Below are 22,576 nucleotides of genomic sequence, written 5' to 3'. Positions count from 1 at the left end.
TTACTCAGGCCATATATTAAAAGCTAACTCATAGGCTTAGACATAAAAGCTAAAGCTATTAAAACCTTTAAAAAAATAAAACTATAAAACCTCTAGAAGAAAAAATAAAAGATCTTTGTTTCCTTGGGTTAGATAAATATTGCTTAGATAGGACACAAAAAGAAAAAGAAAAACTGGCAAATTTGAAAACTTCCACTTCACAAGACAGGTCAAGTAAATAAAAAGACAAGGCACAAATTGCAAGAAAAGATTGACTGATCCCATATTTGTTAAAGGACTTGAATCCACCATAAAGACCTTTTAATGACTCAATAAGAAGACAACCCAGGGATGCGTGGGTGGTTCAGTGGTTGAGCATCTGCTTTCAGCTCAGGGCGTGATCCTGGAGTCCCCAGATTGAGTCCCACATGGGGCTTCCTGTATAGAGCCTGCTTCTCCCTCTGCCTGTGTCTCTGCCTCCCTTTCTGTGTCTCTCATGAATAAATAAATAAAATCTTAAAAAAAATTTTTTTAAGTGAGTGAAAGGTTTGTACAGATACTTTATCAAAGAAGAGAGATCAATGGAAAATAAGCACATTTTAAAAATTACCAGTATTCATTAAGAAAAGGAAATTTAAAACCACAGTGAAAAACCCATATATCCACTTGGAAGGTTAGAATTTTAGAAAATGACAGTTCCAAGTCTTGCCAAGGATATGGAGAAACTGGAACTCTTAAAAATGCTGGTAGGAATGCAAATTGGTGCCATCACATAGGAAAACTTGTATGGTCATTTTTTTTAAATTTAAACATAAATTTAACAAATTATCCACCATCCCACTTCTGGGTATTTGTGAAAGAAATAAAAATGTGTCCACACAAAAGATTATACTTGGATGTTTATAGCCCCATAATATTCATAATAGCCCCAAATTGGAAACAATCCAACTATTCACCAGCTGGTGAATGAGTAGTAAAAATAAAAGTAATAATAAAGTAATATCCATACCATGGAATAGTACTCAGCCATAAAAAGGAATGAATTACTGATACATGAGTAATATGTATAAATCTCAAATCATGCTTTTTGAAAGAAACCCAACACAAATGACTGTATACTGTATGCTTCCAGTTATATAAAATTCTAGAAAAAAAGAAAACATTACTATTAGAAAGTTGATCAATGGTGGCCAGAAAGGCTAGGGAACTTTAGGAAGAGAGATGGAAATGTTCTATATCACGATTGTGGTAGTGTTTATAACAACTGTATATGTTTGCCAAAATTCATTAAAGTGCACACTTTAAATTACTGCATTTTTTTATATGTAGATACAATAAAGAACAATCAGTGAAGCGGTTTTTTTTTTAAGTTATTTGTTATCTTCTCTGGCCCATGAGAAAATTGGCCTTTAGGATCTGAAAGTCTGACTCACAAAGAGTAATATATCTTGTGACCCTTGTAAAATAAATGAAGTCATTTCATTTCTGTTTCAGAGACGGAAGAGATGGGTGATGAAGAAGTTTTCTCCTGGTTGAAGTGTGCAAAGGGGCAGTCCCATGAACCAGAGAATCTCATGCCCACACAAATCATCCCTGGCACAGGTAAGGGAGTTCTGTGTTAAATTTGGTGAAAGAAAGGCTCTGGCTGGCTCAGAGGAGTGGTGGCTCTTGATTTCAGGGTTGTGAGTTTGAGCCTCCACTGGGTGTAGAGATTACTTAAATAAATAAGCTTTTAAAAAATCTATTGAAAAAAAAAAGAAAAAAAAATCTATTGAAGAAAAAAAACTTTGATGGGGAAAAGTGTTTTTAATTTAATTGAGGTATAATTCAGATATCATAAAATCTGGTGAAATGGTTTATCTCAGCCTGATTTTTGTTAAGCCTCCCCAGATGTTTCTGATCATTTGAATCTTTAGATATGTGTTGGATATTATGCAGCCAGTGTACACACTTTGTCTCACCTTTCTGGTTGGATAACTTGGATAGTTTTCCACGTAACATTTTACATTCCTGTGCTTGGCAGGACCAGAATAGAAAATGTCCCATGTGCTTCCAGAAAGACCTTTAATTTTAGGTTGGTAAAAATCCAGCTGAAGTTAATCAAACCTCTTGAATCCTTGAAGAAGGGAGCTTAACAGCAGGAATGGATGGTCATGTTTATGTCACAGCCCCAGCTTACTTCAGTGATTCCTCCAGAAAGGCTGTGTCCAGCTCCCATACTTCCAATAACACATACACATTGAAAACGGTCAGTATACTGCCTGTGTTCTCCTCTGTGGTGGCAGGGAGTGCTCTTTGGATCCTTGTACCCCAGGGCTTCCAAGCAGAAGAGTTCTCTCAGTGCACTGCTAAGATACCTGCTCCCTACTCATCTAAGCATTGGTTAACAGTTTGGTTCATGTTAAGTTTACATTGGTCTGTTTTTTCCCCCCACTTTCTCTTTTCTTTCTTTTTTGTTAGGTAAAATTTAAGTACATATATAAATCTCAGGTAAAAGTTCAAAATGTTTACATGCTCCCGAACACTAAGGAATCTACTCCTAGAGTTTCTCCTGTAGGTCACCTTGTTAAAGTTTACTAGAAGAGGGAGAGAGTGTAGCTTAGTAGTTAAGAGTGCACAGAACTGGGGCGCCTGAGTGGCTCAGTGATTGAGCGTCTGCCTTTGGCTCAGGGCGTGACCCCAGAGTCCCACATCTGGCTCCCTGCATGGAGCCTTCTTCTCCCTCTGCCTGTGTCTCTGCCTCTCTGTGTCTCTCATGGATGGATGGAGTACACAGAACTTTGGGGCTGGGTATACCTAGGTTAAAGTATTAGTATCTCCATTTACCAACTATGTGTACTTCAGCAAATGACGTAAACTTCTCTGAATATTAGTTTCATCATCAAAAATTGGGAGTATGGGCTGCCTGGCTGGCTCAGTCAGCAGAGTGTGTGACTCTTCATCTCAGGGTTGTGAGTTTGAGCCCCACATTGGGTATAATAACTACTTAAAAAATAAAATCTTCATGAACACCTGGCTGGTTCAGTCGTTAGAGTATGTGACTCTTAATCTCAAGGTTGTGAAGTCAAGCTCCACGTTATGTATGTAGCCTACTTTAAAAATAAATTAATAATAATAATAAAATATTTTTCCAAATAATTAAGGATAAAAGCAGCTACCTCAATGAAATGTGGTAAGGGTTAAGGAAGATAATGTAAATGAGATCCTTAGGACAATACATAAAACATTCTGAGGCTTTGGTTGTTGCTGTCTTTCTTCCAGCTCTTTACAATATTGGAGACATGGTACATGCTGCCCGGGGCAAGTGGGGAATAAAAGCAAACTGCCCTTGTATTAGTCGGCAAAATAAATCTGTGTTGAGACCTGCTGTCACCAATGGGATGTCACAGGTAAAGTGGCATATGTGATTATAAGTGAGAGAGACTGCTTCTTAGTTCTGTGAAATGCCCCATTGTCACCTGTGTTGTCCTAGGCTACTGCAGGATATTTGAGGAATTAGGGGATGGAGAAGTCTATCTAGAGGGAGCCCCCAAAAAGTTACTCAAGTTTGAATTCCCTCTGCTTGGTATGAGTTTCTCTTCATTCATCTTTAAAAGCAATTCAGGAAGGGTTGCTAAAGAACAAAAAAAATTATCTGCATCTTGTCAAGATTTATACTTCAGTGTCCTTGTATAGGTGAAGTGTATAGAAAAGGTTACTGGGAAGGCAGTCCTATCTGTGTGCATGGTCCCTGTCCTTGTCATGTTAGGTACTGAGGACAGAAATATGAAGATTGGCCTGCTGAGCTGGGATCATTCTACCCTGAAAACAATCCCAGGCCTCCAGAGAGGCCGTGGTTTGCTCATTGCTCTGTCAGAGTGGAGGTCATTCCGGTTTGATGGTAACTGTTTTGAACAAGAGGCTGTTTTAAAAACACACTCACGTGCACACACATACACACCCCTACCTCCTGAGGGTCTGGTGGGCTTTCCAGCAACACAACCAACACATGGTCAGTAGGAGGCACAGGAATTAAGGCTAACAGATCTCATGATATATTTTCAGTAGACTTTACATATTAGAGCAAATCATCTGGAAAATTCAGTAATAGAGTAATAAACATTTGTGGAGTAGTTTATGTCTGCCAAACACTCTACCCTGAGCTCTTTGCATATACTATCTCACTTAATCCTCAGAACAGCTTTATGAGGTCACATTCTAATCACGGTTTGCCATGGCAGAAATTGAGCCTCAGGCATGCTAATTAAATGTATTTTAATAACATTCTAAAATATATTATTTACTGTTATGCTCACTATTATTTCCACAGAACCAAGCATAGTTTCTGTCACGTTGTAGGACTCCTTAAATATATGTTAAATTAACGAATGAAAGAAATAGCAGTTTATGGGACAATTTCACATTGTTTTCCCAGATTATTTTAGTGTCAGCAGCTCTTACTATGCTTTTTTTTTTTTTTTCCTACTCAAGGACAGCACTCTAACCATGTTGGCCTTCTGTGCTTTAGCTTCCTAGCATAAACCCTAGTGCCTCTTCTGGAAGTGAAACCACCTTCTCAGGTGGAGGAGGAACTGCGGCAGTAACATCAGAGACCGACCATGTTCCCAAAGCCGACAGCACTGACATCAGATCTGATGAGTCTCTGAAAGCAGAGAGTTCGGCTTCAAATAGCAATAGTGAGCTAAAAGCCATCAGGCCCCCTTGCCCCGACACAGCTCCCCCGTCTTCTGCCCTGCACTGGTTGGCCGATTTAGCAACTCAAAAAGCTAAAGAGGAAACAAAAGGTGAGATAAACACAAGCCTGTGCCCTGCCTGTGGGTGGAACACTTAAGTTATTCTGGGATTCTTCAGACTCACACATTACCATCCACATTGATGAAACATGCTGTTTGCTTTCTCTTGCTAATTGCATACAATGAGGGAGTCTCATTTTCTTTCTAGAAGTCGAGCTTTTTAAAGGCACATGCCTGGGCTCTACCCCAGACTTCTGTAGTCAGAATCAGTAGGAGATTTTTAATAAACCTACAGTTGGTTCTGTTATTCAACCAGGGTTGATTTTAATGGGCACAAAGAGTCACCTGGGGAATTGTTAAAAATGCAGATTCCTGTACCCCACCAGAACTATTAAATGACAGTCCCTTAAGAGTACAATCAAGAATCTCCATTTTGAATGATCACTCTAGGTGATTCTAGTACAAGTGTTCTGGAGACCCCCTTGTGGAAACACTATCTTAGCAAGTGAGGGTGATGAAAGATGGGTGGGAACAAGACGGAATTTGAAACCCAGATCTAGGAAAGGAAGAAAGAAGTAGGAGAGCTTCTTGGCCATGATCCTGCTGAAGTCATACCTGGTCAGCCTTGGCCCAGACAAACTGTATGTAGTTTGGGGGTTAGGGAAGGGGAATGTATCTCCTACCTTCCCACTTGGCTGATTTTTAGGAGTCAGTTGCCTGCTGGATATTCCTTGTCATGCCTAATACTGTTCCTCGTTATGTCCTTACAGAAGCAGGGTCCCTGAGGTCGGTGCTCAGTAAAGAGTCTCATTCACCCTTTGGGCTGGACTCATTCAACTCTACTGCAAAGGTCTCTCCGTTGACTCCAAAGCTTTTTAACAGTCTGTTACTGGGTCCCACTGCCTCCAACAACAAAACCGAAGGCTCTAGCCTTCGAGACCTCCTTCACTCCGGGCCTGGGAAGCTTCCTCAAACCCCCTTGGACACAGGCATACCCTTCCCCCCGGTCTTCTCTACGTCTTCAGCAGTAAGTGTGCTTTCTACAACTCAAAAAAGCTTTTGCAGCTTTTCCAAGGAAGAGCTAACAGACATCTGTTAACTGGTTAGAGTGTATATGGCCGACTTGTGTTCTCTACGTTGTCTGTCCAGCTTACAAGATCTTTCTTTACATTGGGTTTAGGGAACGTTTGAGATCCTTTTAAATCGTGAACTTTTTGTGCTGTGTTAAGTCAATAGAAATTGAGATATTGACATTTTTAGTAAGCAGAAATCACTAGTTTCTTGACAATAATGGGTGTTAAAGTATTTTTTTTAACCTAGGCAGTACATTCATGCTAACTTCTCTTGGATATCTAATAGACACCTCAAACCTGACATGTGTAAGACCACATTCCTTCCTCATCTTCTGCCCATAAGCCTACTTCTTTAGTTTCCTCTCTTGGTCATGGGCATTTGCATTCTTCCTATTGCTTGGCCAAAAATCTTGGAGTCATTTGGTACTCCTCTCTCACATTTCACATCTAATCTGCCAGCACATCCTTTCAGTTTGGTCTTTAAAATGTATTCAGAGTCCACCCTTTTTTTTTTTCTTAAAGATTTTATTTATTTATTCATGAGAGACACAGAGAGAGAGAGAGGCAGAAACACAGGCAGAGGGAGAAGCAGGCTCCATGCAGGGTGCCTGATGTGGGACTCGATCCCGGGACTCCAGCATCATGCCTTGGGCCAAAGGCAGGCGCTAAACCACTGAATAGGGTGGGGATCACCCAGGGATCCCCAGTCCACCCATTTCTCATTAGCTCCACCACTTCCTCTCCAGTCCAAGCCAACATCCTCTCTCTCCTGCGTGTTTGCAGTAAACTCCTTACAGGTCTTCTATTTCTTTCCTTTTCCACTCTGTAGTCTGTCAACACAGCAGCTAGTGTGATTCTTTTATATAAGTGATCTCATTGAAATGATTGACGTCAGCTCTGCCTAAAATCCTTCAAGGGCTTCCATTCCTCTCATAGTATAAGCCTTTCAGTGGACCAGAAGGCTCCAAGCCTGTCTGTGTGTCTTCACTGCACTTCTCTGACTTCACCTCCCACTCTCCTTAGGCTCTGGCCACACCCACCTGCTTGTTCCTTGAACATGATGGGGCAGGCTCCCTCTTCAGAGCCTTTGCCCTTGTCCTTTTCTTCCACCTAGAACAAACTTCCCCATTTACCCACGGGTCTGCTTCATCACCACCTTCATCTCCTCCCTCCTGAAATGTCACATCTTATAAGACTTCTTCTTAAATCAGTCTTTTTAAAGTCCATCTCACTCCCTTCCTCTATTTCTGTTTTCTCTGCGCTTAACTATTTTTTTCCATAACATTCCTTACCATTTTTTATTTATTTTCTATCTTATCTCTCCTTAAAGGACTTTTGACTGTTCTATTCGCTTCTAAATTGCTAGTGTCACAGTTTGATACATGGTAGGTGTTTGGTAAGCATTTACTGAATAAAAGAATTCACAAGGAAAAAAAAAAGAATTCACAAGATACAAAACTTAAATGGTAGAGTGAAAAGTCTCCTCCCCATCATCCTCTCCCAGCCAGCTGTTTTCCTTTCTAGAAGTCAGTCATCATTGTTTCAGTGGCTTAACATATATGTATAGTTTTTCCCCCTCTTTTGACATACATATTCTACACTTTGCTTTTCTGTTTTCAGTTTGTATTCTCTATGAGATCATTTCAAGCAAGTATATAAACATGCTTCTCATTCTGTTTTATAAGTAATGGCTGAAATTCAATGAGCTGTGGGTGGTTAAGCCCTGTATGATAGGAGTTATTTGTTTTTCTTGGATTCGTGACTTTTAAAAAATTACTTTTGGCTCTGTTTTATTTGTACGTGCTCTGACCGTCAGTTCTCCTTTTTCTTTTTTAGTTTTCCCAGGAAGTTACATGATTACATGTACTCTGTACAGATAATGATTAGTGATACTTCAGGCATAGGAATATCAGGTTTACAAAAGCCCTCTCAGTTCTGTGACATTAGGTATGTCACTTTGTTTTCTGAGTCTGAGCTTTCCCAATACCTGGAGAATATGAGAGATTCTCACTTGGATGATAAGCAGGGGAAGAATTGGGATTAAGAGACTTCTCTCAAAAAAAAAAAAAAAAAAAAAGAGAGACTTCTCTCAGAATATACATTTCCAATTGGGTACTTTGGTTTACCCCTTTATTGGGGTATACTCCCTGGTTTAAAAAAAACACTGCCTTGATAAATTACTTTATTGTTTAATTGAAGTGTTGTATCCTTTGGGCATACTGGCTAGAAAAAAGTTCATAACCTTCAAAGTCAATGAACTTTTCGACTCAGTTACAGTATTTTGTGAGCCCTGTGGTCTCCATTGCAAATCCTTAATACTAGGCTGGATGCCAAAGTTATTTCTTAGGTCTCTAGTTTCCTGAGACAGAAGGGATCTTGCTGTACTTTTCTTTTATAAATGTAAAACATAACATGAAGGAGAGGGAAATTTAAGATATCAACTTCAGGTATTTCAGTAACTTTTATGAAATTTTGTGATGTAAATTAGAACTCCTTCTCATTAAGACAACTGTTGAGACAGTTTTATGAATGTTCTTGTCATGATGCCTCAATCAGACTTACCCAGTGGAATTGTGTGTGACAGGGAGTGAAGAACAAGGCCAGCCTACCCAACTTCCTTGACCACATCATTGCCTCAGTGGTAGAAAATAAGAAAACCTCAGATGCTGCAAAGCGGGCCTGTAACTTGACTGATACCCAAAAAGAAGTGAAAGAAATGGTGATGGGGTTAAATGTTCTGGATCCCCATACCTCTCACTCATGGCTCTGTGATGGCAGACTTCTCTGTCTTCATGACCCCAGCAACAAAAACAATTGGAAGATCTTCCGGGAATGTTGGAAGCAAGGCCAGGTAAGTAAGAATAAGTGGTTACCCTGGGCCAGCTGGCTGCTTGTCCACCACAGCTGCCAGGATACTTTCATTTCTGTCTGGGAGACTTTTTGCCGGGGAGATTAAAACATAGTAAGTTCGTTGTAGACAGCCTTGCTGCTTGGATTTTAAAAATATCAGAAGATTCTTAAATATATATTGTGGAAAAAAAAAATATATATATATATATATTGTGGTTCCTTATATTGCTAACCCATGTAGCTCTGTAGTTCTTAAAAGGGCAGTTGATATTTCTGTGAAGTGGTGATTTGCTATTAATGACACCTTTAGAGGACAGTCCTTAAGTGTGACATAGAGGTACATACAGCAAAGGTGGTTCGAAGTGTGTGTGCTTTTCTAGGTAAATATTTCAAGACCACACAAGTTTGAGTAATAATGTGATAACACTGAGTAATGTTTATACTTTATTAGCAGGTGCTTGAGAAAGGGGAAGGTTATGGAATTGTCCATATAGTTTTTCAATCTATATATGAGGACTTAGTCTTAAAAGTGGATTTGTCAGCTTTTGTTCTCTCACCCCAAAATAGTGGTAGATACCAGAGCACCAGGGACGCCTGGGTGGCTCAGTGCTTTAGCGCCTGCCTTCGGCCCAGGGCATGATCCTGGAGTCCCAGGATCAAGTCCCACATCAGGCTCCCTGCATGGAGCCTGCTTCTCCCTCTGCCTATGTCTCTGCCTCTCTCTCTCTCTGTTTCTCATAAATAAATAAAATATTTTTTAAAAAGATACCAGAGCAACAGAAGTGATTTCTGTGGCATGCCTCCCAGGGTGAGAATCAAGAATAATGATGGAGTAGAAGTAGCTTCCATTTCCTGCAACTGCCATGTTCAAAACTTGAGATTCTGAAAGTAGCAAAGAACAGTAAATCACCTTGAAGAAGTAGAGGTTGTCCTCAGGAAACCTATTGTCTCTTAGCCCTGAGCTAAAAGCATTCCTAAATGGTTCTGATTAGGATATTTTTGTTTCTGCAGCCAGTGCTGGTTTCAGGGGTACATAAAAAGCTCAAGTCTGAACTCTGGAAGCCAGAAGCCTTTAGTCAGGAATTTGGAGACCAGGATGTGGACTTGGTGAACTGCAGGAACTGTGCGATAATTTCTGATGTGAAAGTTCGGGATTTCTGGGATGGCTTCGAGATCATATGCAGTAAGTAGCTTTGATAATGGCAAACTGAGCATCTATATTCCCAGCCATGCCCCTGGATTCAAATTATATCCTCTTAGGGGCAGGGGGCTTCTTCTGTCCTGATGCCAAACAGGTAGCTCCCATGGCAATCACATGGTGCGAGAACATTAAGTACATGCTCCCATGGGTTGTGTGGAGCACTTTCATTGAGGAATGGGGCTGGAATCCCTGTGAGATAGAAAAATATAGCATGTACTGAAGCAGTGGGTGAGTAAAACAACACTCACTTAGTTATGATAAGTTACAAGTCTGAAAATAAGAAATTAGTCTCCTAAAACTTTTGATCACTGAAAAATCAGGCAGCAGATTGTGGGACTGCTTTCTATCTTCCAGAACGATTAAGATCAGAAGATGGGCAGCCAATGGTGCTTAAACTCAAGGACTGGCCTCCTGGGGAAGATTTTCGGGACATGATGCCAACAAGGTTAGTGGACTACAGTGAGTCATCTTAAGACACTTAGGCCTTGCTGAAGCATCGCAAAGTAATTCTAGAAAGGGGAACTTTGCCTCTTTGCTTTTTTCCCTTGTAATAAGCTAAGTCATCTTTCCTGATCTTTTGTAGGTTTGAAGATCTAATGGAGAACCTTCCTTTGCCAGAATACACCAAACGAGATGGCAGGCTCAATCTGGCTTCTAGGCTGCCCAGCTACTTTGTAAGGCCCGATCTGGGCCCCAAGATGTATAATGCCTACGGTATGAGGGATAAGCCATAATTGCCCATTTTGGACACTACTGTTCCCCATTTTACCTATAGAGGGAGATAGTTAGTTAGGGTCATGCGTAGAGATAATAGAGGACAAAGTGACAAGTGCTAGAGAAGTTAACAGTGTCCAGGATGGTTTGGGGTTCTGTTTATTTTGTTTTAGGAGGAGGAGGGGCGCAGGGAGAAGGAGAGAGAGAATCTCACACAGACTCCCTGCCCAGCACAGAGCCCGTTGCAGGGCTTCATTTCATGACCATGAGATCATGACCTGAGCCAAAATCAAGAGTCTGTGGCTTAAGACTAAGCTACCTAGGCGCCCCTTTGTCTTTATTTTATATTTTATTTAATTAATTTATTTATGAAATTATTTGATTGATTTCAGAGCATGAGCCAGGGGGCAGGGAGGAGATGGGGGGTGGAGAGACTCTTAAGCAGACTCTGTGCTGAGCATGGAACCCCCATACGGGGCTCAATTTCATGACCCTGAGATCATGACCTGAGCTGAAACCAGAAGTCTTAACACTTAACTTACTGTTTGTTAAGTGGGCACCACCCAGGTGCCCCTGTTTGGATTTTTGTTTGTTTATGTTTTAAGATTTTATTTATTTGACAGAAAGAGAGAGAGCACAAATAGTCAGAGTGGCAGGCAGGACTCAATCCCAGGACCCTGGGATCATGACCTGAGCTGAAGACAGACATTTAACCGACTGAGCCACCCAGTGACCCTTGTTTGGTTTGTTTTTTGTTTTTTTTTTTTTTTAAGATTTTTTTTTATTTTTGGGGATCCCTGGGTGGCGCAGCGGTTTGGCGCCTGCCATTGGCCCAGGGCACGATCCTGGAGACCCGGGATCGAATCCCACGTCAGGCTCCCGGTGCATGGAGCCTGCTTCTCCCTCTGCCTGTGTCTCTGCCTCTCTCTCTCTCTCTCTCTCTCTCTGTGTGTGTGACTATCATAAATAAATAAATTAATTAATTTAAAAAAAAAAGATTTTTTTTTTTTTATTTTTAAATAATCTTTATGGGATGCCTAGGTGGCTCAGCGGTTGAGCATTTGTCTTTGGCTCGGGTCGTGGTCCCGGGGTCCTGGAATCAAGTCCTGCATTAGGCTCCCTGCAGGGAGCCTGCATCTCCCTCGCTTGTGTCTCTGCCTTTCTCTCTGTGTCTCTCATGAATAATTTTTTTAAATAAAATTTTTAAAAATAATAATAATCTTTACACCCAACATGGGGCTAAACTTGAAACCCTGAGATCAAGTCACATGCTCTACCAATTGAGCCAGCCAGGCGCCCAGGATGGTTTCGAATGTGTTTGCTTTTGTCATATTGATTTGTGTCACATCTGTAACTTGTAAATCTTCAGTAATTGGAAAGTTTCCTCTCAAATACTCTGTGCAAGAAGGCATGATTCTTAGTTTTTAAGAGACTTATTAACCATGAAGAAGGGACTCCTAGGTGGCTTAGTGGTTGGGCATCTGCCTTTGGCTCAGGTCATGATTCCGTGGTCCCAGGATCGAGTCCTGCATTGGGCTACCCACAGGGCGTCTGCTTCTCCCTCTGCCTATGTTTTTGCCTCTCTCTCTCTGTGTGTGTGTGTCTGTCTCTCTCTGTGTCTCTCATGAATAAGTACATTTTTAAAATCTTAAAAAAAAAAAAAAGGGCAGCCCTGGTGGCGCAGCGGTTTAGCGCCGCCTGCAGCCCAGGGCATGATCCTGGAGACCCTGGATCGAGTCCCACGTCAGGCTCTCTGTATGATGCCTGCTTCTCCCTCTGCCTGTGTCTCTGCCTCTCTCTCTCTCTGTCTCTATGAATAAATAAATAAATAATCTTTAAAAAAATAATAATAATAACAGTGAAGATGTCTGAGTACCATGCCACGCAGGCTGCTCTTTGTGGAGTCACAATAAAGTCCTAAATCACTGTGAAAGCTAAGTCAGTAAGGCCCATATCTGTTTTGCTTTTATTTATTTATTTTTTTAAAGATTTTATTTATTTATTCATGAGAGACACACAGAGAGAGGGGGAGAGCAGAGACACAGGCAGACACATGCAGGGAGCCTGATGCAGGACTCGATCCCAGGACTCCAGGATCACATCCTGGGGCAAAGGCAGGTGCTAAACCACTGAGCCACCCAGGGATCCCCGTCTGTTTGTTTTTTTTTTTTTTTTTTTTATGATAGTCACAGAGAGAGAGAGAGAGAGAGAGAGAGAGAGGCAGAGACATAGGCAGAGGGAGAAGCAGGCTCCATGCACCGGGAGCCCGACGTGGGATTTGATCCCGGGTCTCCAGGATCGCACCCTGGGGCAAAGGCAGGCGCTAAACCTCTGCGCCACCCAAGGATCCCTGTTTTGCTTTTAAGGAAGAGATTGTTGTGGGGGATGATGGATCGGTTCAGTGGCCAAATCTAATGATAATGTCAGCTGAGCTCAAACTCAGTCTTAAAATACTAGAAAAGAGATGAGAATGATTTCTTAATAAACAGACTTCACTCTCCCACTGTTACACATTTAAGAACATCTTTGAGTATGTTTGCACTTGTAGGGTCTTTGTGGATTTTTCACAATATTACCCTTTGACTTTGCATATCCTCTTTTTCCCTTAGGCTTGATAACCGCAGAAGATAGAAGAGTTGGCACAACAAATCTTCATTTAGATGTGTCTGATGCAGTTAATGTGATGGTGTATGTTGGGATCCCCATCGGGGAGGGTGCTCATGATGAAGGTATGATATCTAGAAGCCACTACTTCATGATGATGAGCTTTGGCCTCGGAAGTAGAATCAAATGTCTTCCTCCTCACTTAGGGCAAGTGGCTTTTTCTTAACTCTCTCCCAGACCTAATATGTACTATACGCCCAGTGGATGTTTCTAGATGAAAGGAGGTTCTGGGGGAGAGGAGTGGTACTCATGGTACTTGTTTATCTTTGGTCAGAGTCATTCTCTTTCTGGGAATGCTTCCTTTTCCACTGAGTGGAAAGAGGAGTGAAAAAGGAAGAGCTAACCGTCTCACTCAGTCATCAGCCAGATAACCTTCGAGGCAACAGATGATAAGGCCAGCTTGCTGGCACAGAATTGAAGCATCAAAGTGATACTTTGCTGCATACGTGCTGCCAGCCACCTCAGTGTAAAATTAATATGCGTTAATTATAGACATTTTAGAAAACAGAAAATTTTAAAGAAAAAAATTAAGTAACTCAAAATCTCTTGGTTCAGGGATTATCAGTGTCATTATTTTGGTATATTTGCTGCCACACATTTGCTTTCAATGCTACACATCTGCAGATCCTTCCATTATGTTGTCGTTTAAGGGGTTATAATAGACAAGCATTAGAAGCCTACCCTTTTAACTTGCCAGAGAAGTTTTACATTTCATGGCCTTAAATCCATAGAACCCGGGGATCCCTGGGTAGCTCAGTGGGTTAGCACCTGCCTTCGGCCCAGGGCATGATCCTGGAGTCCTGGGATTGAGTCCCCCCATCAGGCTCCCTGCATGGAGCCTGCTTCTCCCTCTGCCTGTGTCTCTGCCTCTCCCTCTCTCTCTCTCTCTCTCTCTGTGTGTCTCTCATGAATAAATAAATAAATAATCTCTAAAAGAAAATCCATAGAACCCTAGAGTTTGAAGAGATCTTGAGAAAGTATATGGAGTTTATCTTCTTATAGTAAGAAATGACCTGCAATTTGAACATAAGATGTGGCTACACAGTTTGAGCAGGAAATATATATATATATATTTTGTTTTGTTTTGTTTTTTAAGATTTTATTTATTTATTCATTAGAGAGAGAGAGAGAGGCAGAGACATAGGCAGAGAGGAGAAGCAGGCTCCATGCAGTGAGCCCAATGTGGGACTTGATCCTGGGACTTCAGGATCACGCCCTGGGCTGAAGGCAGGCACTAAACTGCTGAGCCACCCAGGTATCCCAAGGAAATATATTTTAAAAGAAAACTCTAGCTCCAAAAAATGCTGAGTTTCTATTAAGTAAGGAAGATTTAGGGTTGCTGTTCCTGTGCATAGGAACCTTAGACAAATATGAGTTTTGATTCTTTGATTCTCTTTTATATTATTCCAGAGAAATGGAGACTAGTAGAGACTAAACTTGTTTGTATTGGACATTTCACTTTACTCAGAGGTACTGAAATGGCTGGTTATGTTGAAAAGTACTTGTGCTCTTTTCAGAGGTACTCAAAACAATTGATGAGGGGGATGCTGATGAAGTGACAAAGCAAAGGATTCATGACGGAAAGGAGAAGCCTGGTGCTTTGTGGCACATCTATGCAGCCAAGGATGCAGAAAAGATCCGAGAGTTACTCCGAAAGGTATGCCCCTGGGTAGGGTCCCAGCTCCCAGATCAAGGATCTGGGGTTGCTGCTGACATAGCCTGCTTAGGGTTTCTCCTGTGGAGTCTCTTGGCTTTAAAGACCTGTACTTTTTGTCAAAAAGCCCCGAAGGCCTGAATCCACACCTGGAAGATTTTGAATAGAATAAAGCAGAAGATTTGGCCCATTAGGAACATTGGTCCACTAAGCTAGATTTACGCTGTTAATAATATTTATGTATTGATTTTTCCATCTTTGGGATTGGTTATTGCTTCAGGTTGGAGAAGAGCAAGGCCAAGAAAATCCCCCTGATCATGACCCAATTCATGACCAAAGTTGGTACCTGGACCAGACCCTCCGTAAGCGACTCTATGAAGAGTATGGTGTGCAAGGCTGGGCCATCGTTCAGTTCCTGGGAGATGCTGTCTTCATACCTGCTGGAGCCCCACACCAGGTGGGTTCCACTTGGTTCCATGGGCTTCCCTATTGCTGAGTTTCTTAATAATTTGGCAGTAGATGTGAGTAGCTAGATTGGACAGACCGTTCTTAAACTGCAACTTATTTTCTACTTTTTAGTTTTCTTCTGTGTAATTTTAAATGTACATTTAAAAATTAAGGGATAAAAATAAAAATTAAGGGATAAAAATAAAAATTAAGGGAGACCATTTTTTAAGAAGTGTGAGTCCCAGCTCACCAACCTGTGCCACACGTGTTTATAGTCTCCTCTTCCTGCCTTCTCAGAGGTAGCATACTATTAACAGTTTGGTGTTATTTCTCCAAATCCTTTTCTGTGCAGTTACTAACATTTTCATGTATAAATTTATACTTGTAATTTTTCTGCATTTGTTTTTATGAAAATGGAATATTTTAAGTATTTCTCAAGTTTGGGGGGGGTTTGTTTGATTTTTCAACTGTATCATAAACATTTCCCAGGTGTTGCTGACTCTAATGGCTCTTGTGTGGCTGTACTTTCCCCTCCCAGGTGCACAATCTATACAGTTGCATAAAAGTAGCAGAAGACTTTGTATCTCCAGAACATGTAAAGCACTGTTTCCGCTTGACACAGGAATTCAGGCATCTCTCTAACACCCATACAAACCATGAGGATAAACTGCAGGTAAATAACTCCCCCTTTACCACACGGTCTCCTCATCTCCTGCTCGGCCACAACCACAGAACACACATTTTGCATCAGTCCTCGTCACATTTTCTTTTAAAGAATACTCCTGTTTTAGCCTGCTCATTTCTGCTGTCACCTGCCATTTCTCGGCCCCGGGAGATATAGTATTTCAATGCTGATAACTGGCCAGACTGACTTTTCCCAGTCAGGTGGCGAAAGCACTGTGGCATCCTGCTCCAGGCATATTTCCAAGAAGGGCACTTCCCCAGAGCTGCTTCTCACAGTACATTTCTGTGTAAATTCAGTTCCGTAAAGCCCTACTAGGACTGCAGTCCATGTCCCTCAAAGTATTGGGTGCTTTAGTAGCATTTAAAAAAGAAGGAAGCCAGATTCCGGGGCAGCTCCGGTGGCGCAGCGGTTTGGCGCCTCCTGCAGCGCGGGGCGTGATCCTGGAGACCCGGGATTGAGTCCCACGTCGGGCTCCCTGCATGGAGCCTGCTTCTCCCTCTGCCTGTGTCTTGGTCTCTCTCTGTGTTGCTCATGAATAAATAAATAAAATCTTTAAAAAAAAAAAAAAGAAGAAGAAGGAAGCCAGATTCCCCAGGCAGAACTTCAGCAACCTGCATAGGCAGTGTCTCAGCCTCCCGCTGGTAGATCCAGTCACCTTCAGTCCTGATCTGATCTTTTTTGCTGTTCCTTTTAAAAAATATAGAACATTTCGGGATCCCTGGGTGGCGCAGCGGTTTAGCGCCTGCCTTTGGCCCGGGGCGCGATCCTGGAGACCCGGGATCAAATCCCACGTCGGGCTCCCAGTGCATGGAGCCTGCTTCTCCCTCTGCCTATGTCTCTGCCTCTCTCTCTCTCTCACTGTGTGCCTATCATAAATAAATAAAATAAAAAGAAAAAAATATATATAGAACATTTCAACCATAAAAGATAAAAGTTCAATCACATTGATAAATAGATAACACTGATACCATAGAGAAAGTGCAACTTTGCAGGCCTACATATTTTAGTCCTCACCTCTGTTAGTCTCTGCCTATCACATGTCACCTTCAACACTCCCAGGCCTCTGGCACTGTTTTATTTTTTTGGCAGTATTTTTCACTAACCAGTTATGTATTTCATCTCTTTGTTTCTATCCCTGTAAGCTATTTAAGTTCTATGAAGGCAGAGATTTACTGTTTTATTTCACTGGTTTTTCCTAGCACAATATTTGATACATAATAGGTACTCAGTAAATATTTGTTAAATTAATACAAAAATGTAATAAAGAGGACATCTGAGTGGCTTAGTGGTTGAGCATCTGCCTTAGCTCAGGTCGTGATCCCCAGGTCTTGAGACCAAGTCCCACATCAGGCTCCCCACAGGGAGCCTGCTTCTCCCTCTGCCTTGTGTCTCTGCATAAGAGAATAGCAAAAGGGGTCTTGTGTGCTCATCACTCAGCTTAAGAATTAAAGCATCCTGTACACAGAGATGTATAACATAACACCTACAGAGAACTGCATTATTGAAGCTTCCATGTACCCTTCCCTCTTCTGTCTCCTTACTTTCCCTCCCCAGAAATAATCACTATTTTGGTTTAAAACTCTCTTTAACTTGTTTGCTTTATTTTAGTGACTCTTAACTGTTCCTTCCTGCTTGATGTATAGTATGTCTTCCTCTTAAGACAATTAGAAAATACATACAAGCACAAAGGGAAAAAATATCCAATAATCCAACCTGCCCACTGTTGTTTTAGTGCATTCCTATTAGCTCTAGGACCTTAGGACAGGTTCTTAACCACCAGGCCTCGGTTTCTTTAGTTTCTCGTCTGTAAAAATAGGGATAATAATAGAATGGACCTCATAAGGTTATGGTAAGGATGAAATGAAAGTCCATGTAATAAACTTAGCAGTAGGGGCACTTAGATGGCTCAGTTGGTGAAGCGTCTGCCTTCAGCTCAGGTCATAATTCTAGGGTCCTGGGATTGAGCTCCGAGTCAGGCTCTCTGCTCGTGGGGAAATCTGCCTCTCCTTTTGCCTGCTTGCTCTCTCCGCCTCCGTTGTGCACTTAGGTCTCTCTTCTCTCTCTCTCTCTCTCACTGTGTGCCTATCATAAATAAATAAAATAAAAAGAAAAAAATATATATAGAACATTTCAACCATAAAAGATAAAAGTTCAATCACATTGATAAATAGATAACACTGATACCATAGAGAAAGTGCAACTTTGCAGGCCTACATATTTTAGTCCTCACGCTCTGTTGATCTCGCCTATCACATGTCACCTTCAACACTCCCAGGCCTCTGGCACTGTTTTATTTTTTTGGCAGTATTTTTCACTAACCAGTTATGTATTTCACTCTTTGTTTCTATCCCTGTAAGCTATTTAAGTTCTATGAAGGCAGAGATTTACTGTTTTATTTCACTGGTTTTTCCTAGCACAATATTTGATACATAATAGTACTCAGTAAATATTTGTTAAATTAATACAAAAATGTAATAAAGAGGACATCTGAGTGGCTTAGTGGTTGAGCATCTGCCTTAGCTCAGGTCGTGATCCCCAGGTCTTGAGACCAAGTCCCACATCAGGCTCCCCACAGGGAGCCTGCTTCTCCCTCTGCCTTGTGTCTCTGCATAAGAGAATAGCAAAAGGGTCTTGTGTGCTCATCACTCAGCTTAAGAATTAAAGCATCCTGTACACAGAGATGTATAACATAACACCTACAGAGAACTGCATTATTGAAGCTTCCATGTACCCTTCCCTCTTCTGTCTCCTTACTTTCCCTCCCCAGAAATAATCACTATTTTGGTTTAAAACTCTCTTTAACTTGTTTGCTTTATTTTAGTGACTCTTAACTGTTCCTTCCTGCTTGATGTATAGTATGTCTTCCTCTTAAGACAATTAGAAAATACATACAAGCACAAAGGGAAAAAATATCCAATAATCCAACCTGCCCACTGTTGTTTTAGTGCATTCCTATTAGCTCTAGGACCTTAGGACAGGTTCTTAACCACCAGGCCTCGGTTTCTTTAGTTTCTCGTCTGTAAAAATAGGGATAATAATAGAATGGACCTCATAAGGTTATGGTAAGGATGAAATGAAAGTCCATGTAATAAACTTAGCAGTAGGGGCACTTAGATGGCTCAGTTGGTGAAGCGTCTGCCTTCAGCTCAGGTCATAATTCTAGGGTCCTGGGATTGAGCTCCGAGTCAGGCTCTCTGCTCGGTGGGGAATCTGCCTCTCCTTTTGCCTGCTGCTCCTCCTCCTTGTGCACTTAGTCTCTCTCTCTCTCTCTCTCTCTCTCTCTCTCTCATCTCTTGCCCTCTCTCTCTTTCTTCCTCCTCTGTGTCAAATAAATAAGTAAAATCTTTATTTAAAAAAAAAAAGGCTAAAAAAAAAAAAAAAAAAAGGCTTAGCAGTAGTGCCCAGCACTTAAACTAAGCACATAGATGAAAGTGATTATGAGCCTTTCAAATGATTTCATCATTCTTTTTAAAATACAGACCTTATATTCTCTGTGATTTGTAAATCGTCTTTGGGATTGATTTGGGAAGTATGCAGTCCTGGCTGAGGGGCTTCCTCACTGACTAGTAGGCTTTATAGGCTGTATAAAACACACATTTTTGTTTGTTTGAGAGTATAATATAGGGCTGCCCTGAACTGACTGGTGATTGCTCTCTCCAGGTGAAGAACATCATTTATCACGCAGTGAAAGATGCTGTTGGCACCCTCAAGGCTCACGAATCCAAACTGGCAAGGTCTTAGGCATGGAGAAACTCCAGACTCCCTGTGAAGCAGGTCTTTCACTCACAACACATACAGGGAACGGCGGGCTACTCTGCTGGAGCAGAGGCCCTTCACTTGGAGCCAGTGTGGTCAGTATTACAAACTCTCCAGCCACTCTTTCTACGCTGCCTCAACACTGAAGGTTGACACAGGAAAGTCGCACTGTTCACACATACAGTTTCAGACTCCAAGCCGAGGGTGCCATATCCCCATCCTGTGGTCTTTTGGGACTCTGAATTGCCTGAACATTGCTGGGCTTTCCTGCACATTCTCGTGACTTGAGATCCACGGAAACCGGGAATGTGGGCACACTTTTCTTTTCTTTTTTCTCTTGTGCCTAGTGAAGTGGGAATGTGTTTGGAGGTAGGGGGAATCACACAACTGGTACAAGTAGGGGCTAACTGCTTAAACATGCCCGGTGGAAGCCTGACAGTGTCTGCACGTGACCTCTGACACAGCCTATCCCAGGAGATGGGGTGAAGCCATTCCCCACAATCTCTCCCGTGAACACTGGAGTCTTGCAGGACCCAGGGAGAATCCACTGCTTTTCCCAGGAGGCTCCAGGATTAGGAAATGTGTGTATTTAGTGAAAAATAGGTTTGTAGTGAAATAGTTACTATTTCATGAAAGTAGATATTTTTAGAATTTTTGAAATACCACAGTTGTTTTCCTGGATTATGAGGAAAGGCACATTACATTTAGTCTTCCTTTCGATAAAAATCTTTGAAGAAATATGATTTTTAGAACTCAACTACCCATTATAGCACAAAATCAGCCAAAGCAGAATTTTTAAAAATTGGCTTTTTAGGATTCTTTTAGTTTCTTCCCCTCCCATCTCAGTCCTATCTTGAGGGAACAGCCAACTGAGAAAGAACTTTGTCATGTCTGAGCTGTGCTGTGTTTTAAGAATACACACACTGGTGACACAAGAACCATTTTCACCTATTACCAGCGTTCCCTTGGAACTCCTCTTAACACTTCCAAATGCGAAGGAAAGTTTGATTTCCTACATGAGGCTTTTTGGTTTTTTGGGTTTTTTGTCCAGAAATATTTTCAGCAAAACTTTCCAACTCTGTGGAGTTTTATTAAGAATTTATTTGAAAATGATGGAATTCATTGGCCCATAGATACATTGGAAAATGTATCTATCTTCTTTCCAGCTGTACTGTAGTGCCCTGCAGGCTTGTTTATATGTTCACAGTTACTTTTTTTTTTTTTAATAAAAGTCATTTACTGTAGAATACTTTTAATTTCACTTTCTGTATTTTAATTTTGTTGAAGGGCTGATTGGGATTTCCATGTTCTTATTAAAAATCTAACAAATCAGTTGGAGTGGACTGAATTCTTTATGAGCCAGCCATTCTGTAAAGGCAGGTGGAGTACAAGTAGAGGATGGTTTGTTTTCAGATCTTTATTACATTGCTGCTTCCGATTACCCTTTGCTTCCTGAATTTGTGCCTGTTTGAGAGAGAGAAGTGCCAGGTCATTGTGGCTTGTGGGTTTGCAGGGGGAAGGAGGAGGTGGGTGGTGAAGGGGAAAGGTCACTTGAGTTAGAAGGTGGGAGAAAAGATGGGTTTTCCATAGTTTATGCTGTGTGAATGGAATGGGAAAGGTGAGGTCTTGACCTTCTGGAGGCAGTCAGGAGTGAGCGAGATGGGGCATGGCATGAGCAAGGTTTTGGGCAATCAGTAATGAGATTCCTCAAAATAGGGGGCCCGGCTGCCCACATATGAAACATGTGGTCCTGTGTCCACCTCTGAGTTGGTGGAAAAAGACCCAAATGGCAATTTTTTTTTTTAAGTCAAGCAGCAATTACAGTGACTTGAGAAGTGAGGATAAACTACATTCCAATTAGAAAAGGCCTTTTGAAGAGGAAATTGTAAAGAATAGCAAGAGAGGTCATCAGAGGCTGCTTCTCCAGACCCTGTTGGAAAACATCTTCCAAAGTGTTTGAGCCTGGAAATACAATTATCAGGGTGGAAATAGACCATTGTGTGGTTCAAGGATACTAAGTTTGAATAGTACCATAACCGAAATACAGAGCTCTAACCGTGTCCTTTCAGCCTGGGTGGGCACGGGTCGAGGCTGTGATCACCAGAAGACTTACACCTCCACTTAAAGAATGCAGAACCTTTGAAATGGGACAGGAAAGGAAAGCAATGGAGAGAAAGGGGGTTGCAGAGGTTGGAGCTTTGTTGCTTTGGTGAAAATCAGGAGGCGGGCTAGCCTACATTCTGGATATAAATGTCTTCAGAATTAGGGCATACACTGCTGCCAGCGTTTGCTGATGGGGGTGGAACCGGAGCCCCTGAATCCATCTCCAACATCAGACGTCCCAACTCTTCTGTTAAAAGAGGGTCCACCTGGGGTAGTCACCTGGAGAGCATGGGCTCCTTCCCCCTGCAAGGCTAAGCAATGACAATGTAAAAAAGAACATCAAAGGAGGCGGGGGTCCTCCTCCAACTGGGGTAATTGGGGATGGCCAAGAAGGGTAAGGTGGACAGGTGGAGCTATACTTTTGACTTCAGGAGTTCTTGGGTGGGCGCCTGTGATGGGAGAGGACTACTAGTCAGCAGTTGGGAGAAGTGGCCTGATTAAAGTAGACCTCATGGGTTGGTTATATCTTAGCAGCATGACTTGGTGGTTTTGTGACCTTGGCAAATTATTGAACTTCCTAAGCTTCCCATTTCCTTATCTTTAAAATGAGGATAATTATAACCTCCTATAGGAAGGGCCCTAAAGATTCAGTGAAATGATGCGGGTGAAGGGCCGGGAACTTCCTAAGCACTCAGGAAGCCCTAGCTAGTATTCCTC

The 22,576-nt window shown here is 41.7% G+C and overlaps 1 protein-coding gene across 1 annotated transcript in view; it reads left to right on the top strand.

The window, feature by feature from the left end:
• The window catches only part of KDM3B (lysine demethylase 3B), a 71,244-nt gene extending 50,156 nt beyond the window's left edge, over nt 1-21,088 (top strand). The window contains exons 12-24 of the mRNA XM_041762565.1: nt 1,474-1,581; nt 3,241-3,368; nt 4,487-4,763; nt 5,483-5,739; nt 8,370-8,636; nt 9,647-9,818; nt 10,191-10,281; nt 10,420-10,550; nt 13,160-13,279; nt 14,732-14,871; nt 15,149-15,325; nt 15,854-15,988; nt 19,661-21,088. Of these exons, the coding sequence (XP_041618499.1) occupies nt 1,474-1,581; nt 3,241-3,368; nt 4,487-4,763; nt 5,483-5,739; nt 8,370-8,636; nt 9,647-9,818; nt 10,191-10,281; nt 10,420-10,550; nt 13,160-13,279; nt 14,732-14,871; nt 15,149-15,325; nt 15,854-15,988; nt 19,661-19,741 (2,084 nt within the window). The 3' untranslated portion in view covers nt 19,742-21,088. The remainder of the gene's footprint in view (nt 1-1,473; nt 1,582-3,240; nt 3,369-4,486; nt 4,764-5,482; nt 5,740-8,369; nt 8,637-9,646; nt 9,819-10,190; nt 10,282-10,419; nt 10,551-13,159; nt 13,280-14,731; nt 14,872-15,148; nt 15,326-15,853; nt 15,989-19,660) is intronic.
• Nucleotides 21,089-22,576: the final 1,488 nt, after the last annotated feature.

Source organism: Vulpes lagopus, chromosome 7 (genome assembly GCF_018345385.1).
Source record: "Vulpes lagopus strain Blue_001 chromosome 7, ASM1834538v1, whole genome shotgun sequence".
Taxonomy (NCBI): domain Eukaryota; kingdom Metazoa; phylum Chordata; class Mammalia; order Carnivora; family Canidae; genus Vulpes; species Vulpes lagopus.
This window is presented reverse-complemented; position numbering and strand designations above follow the sequence as displayed.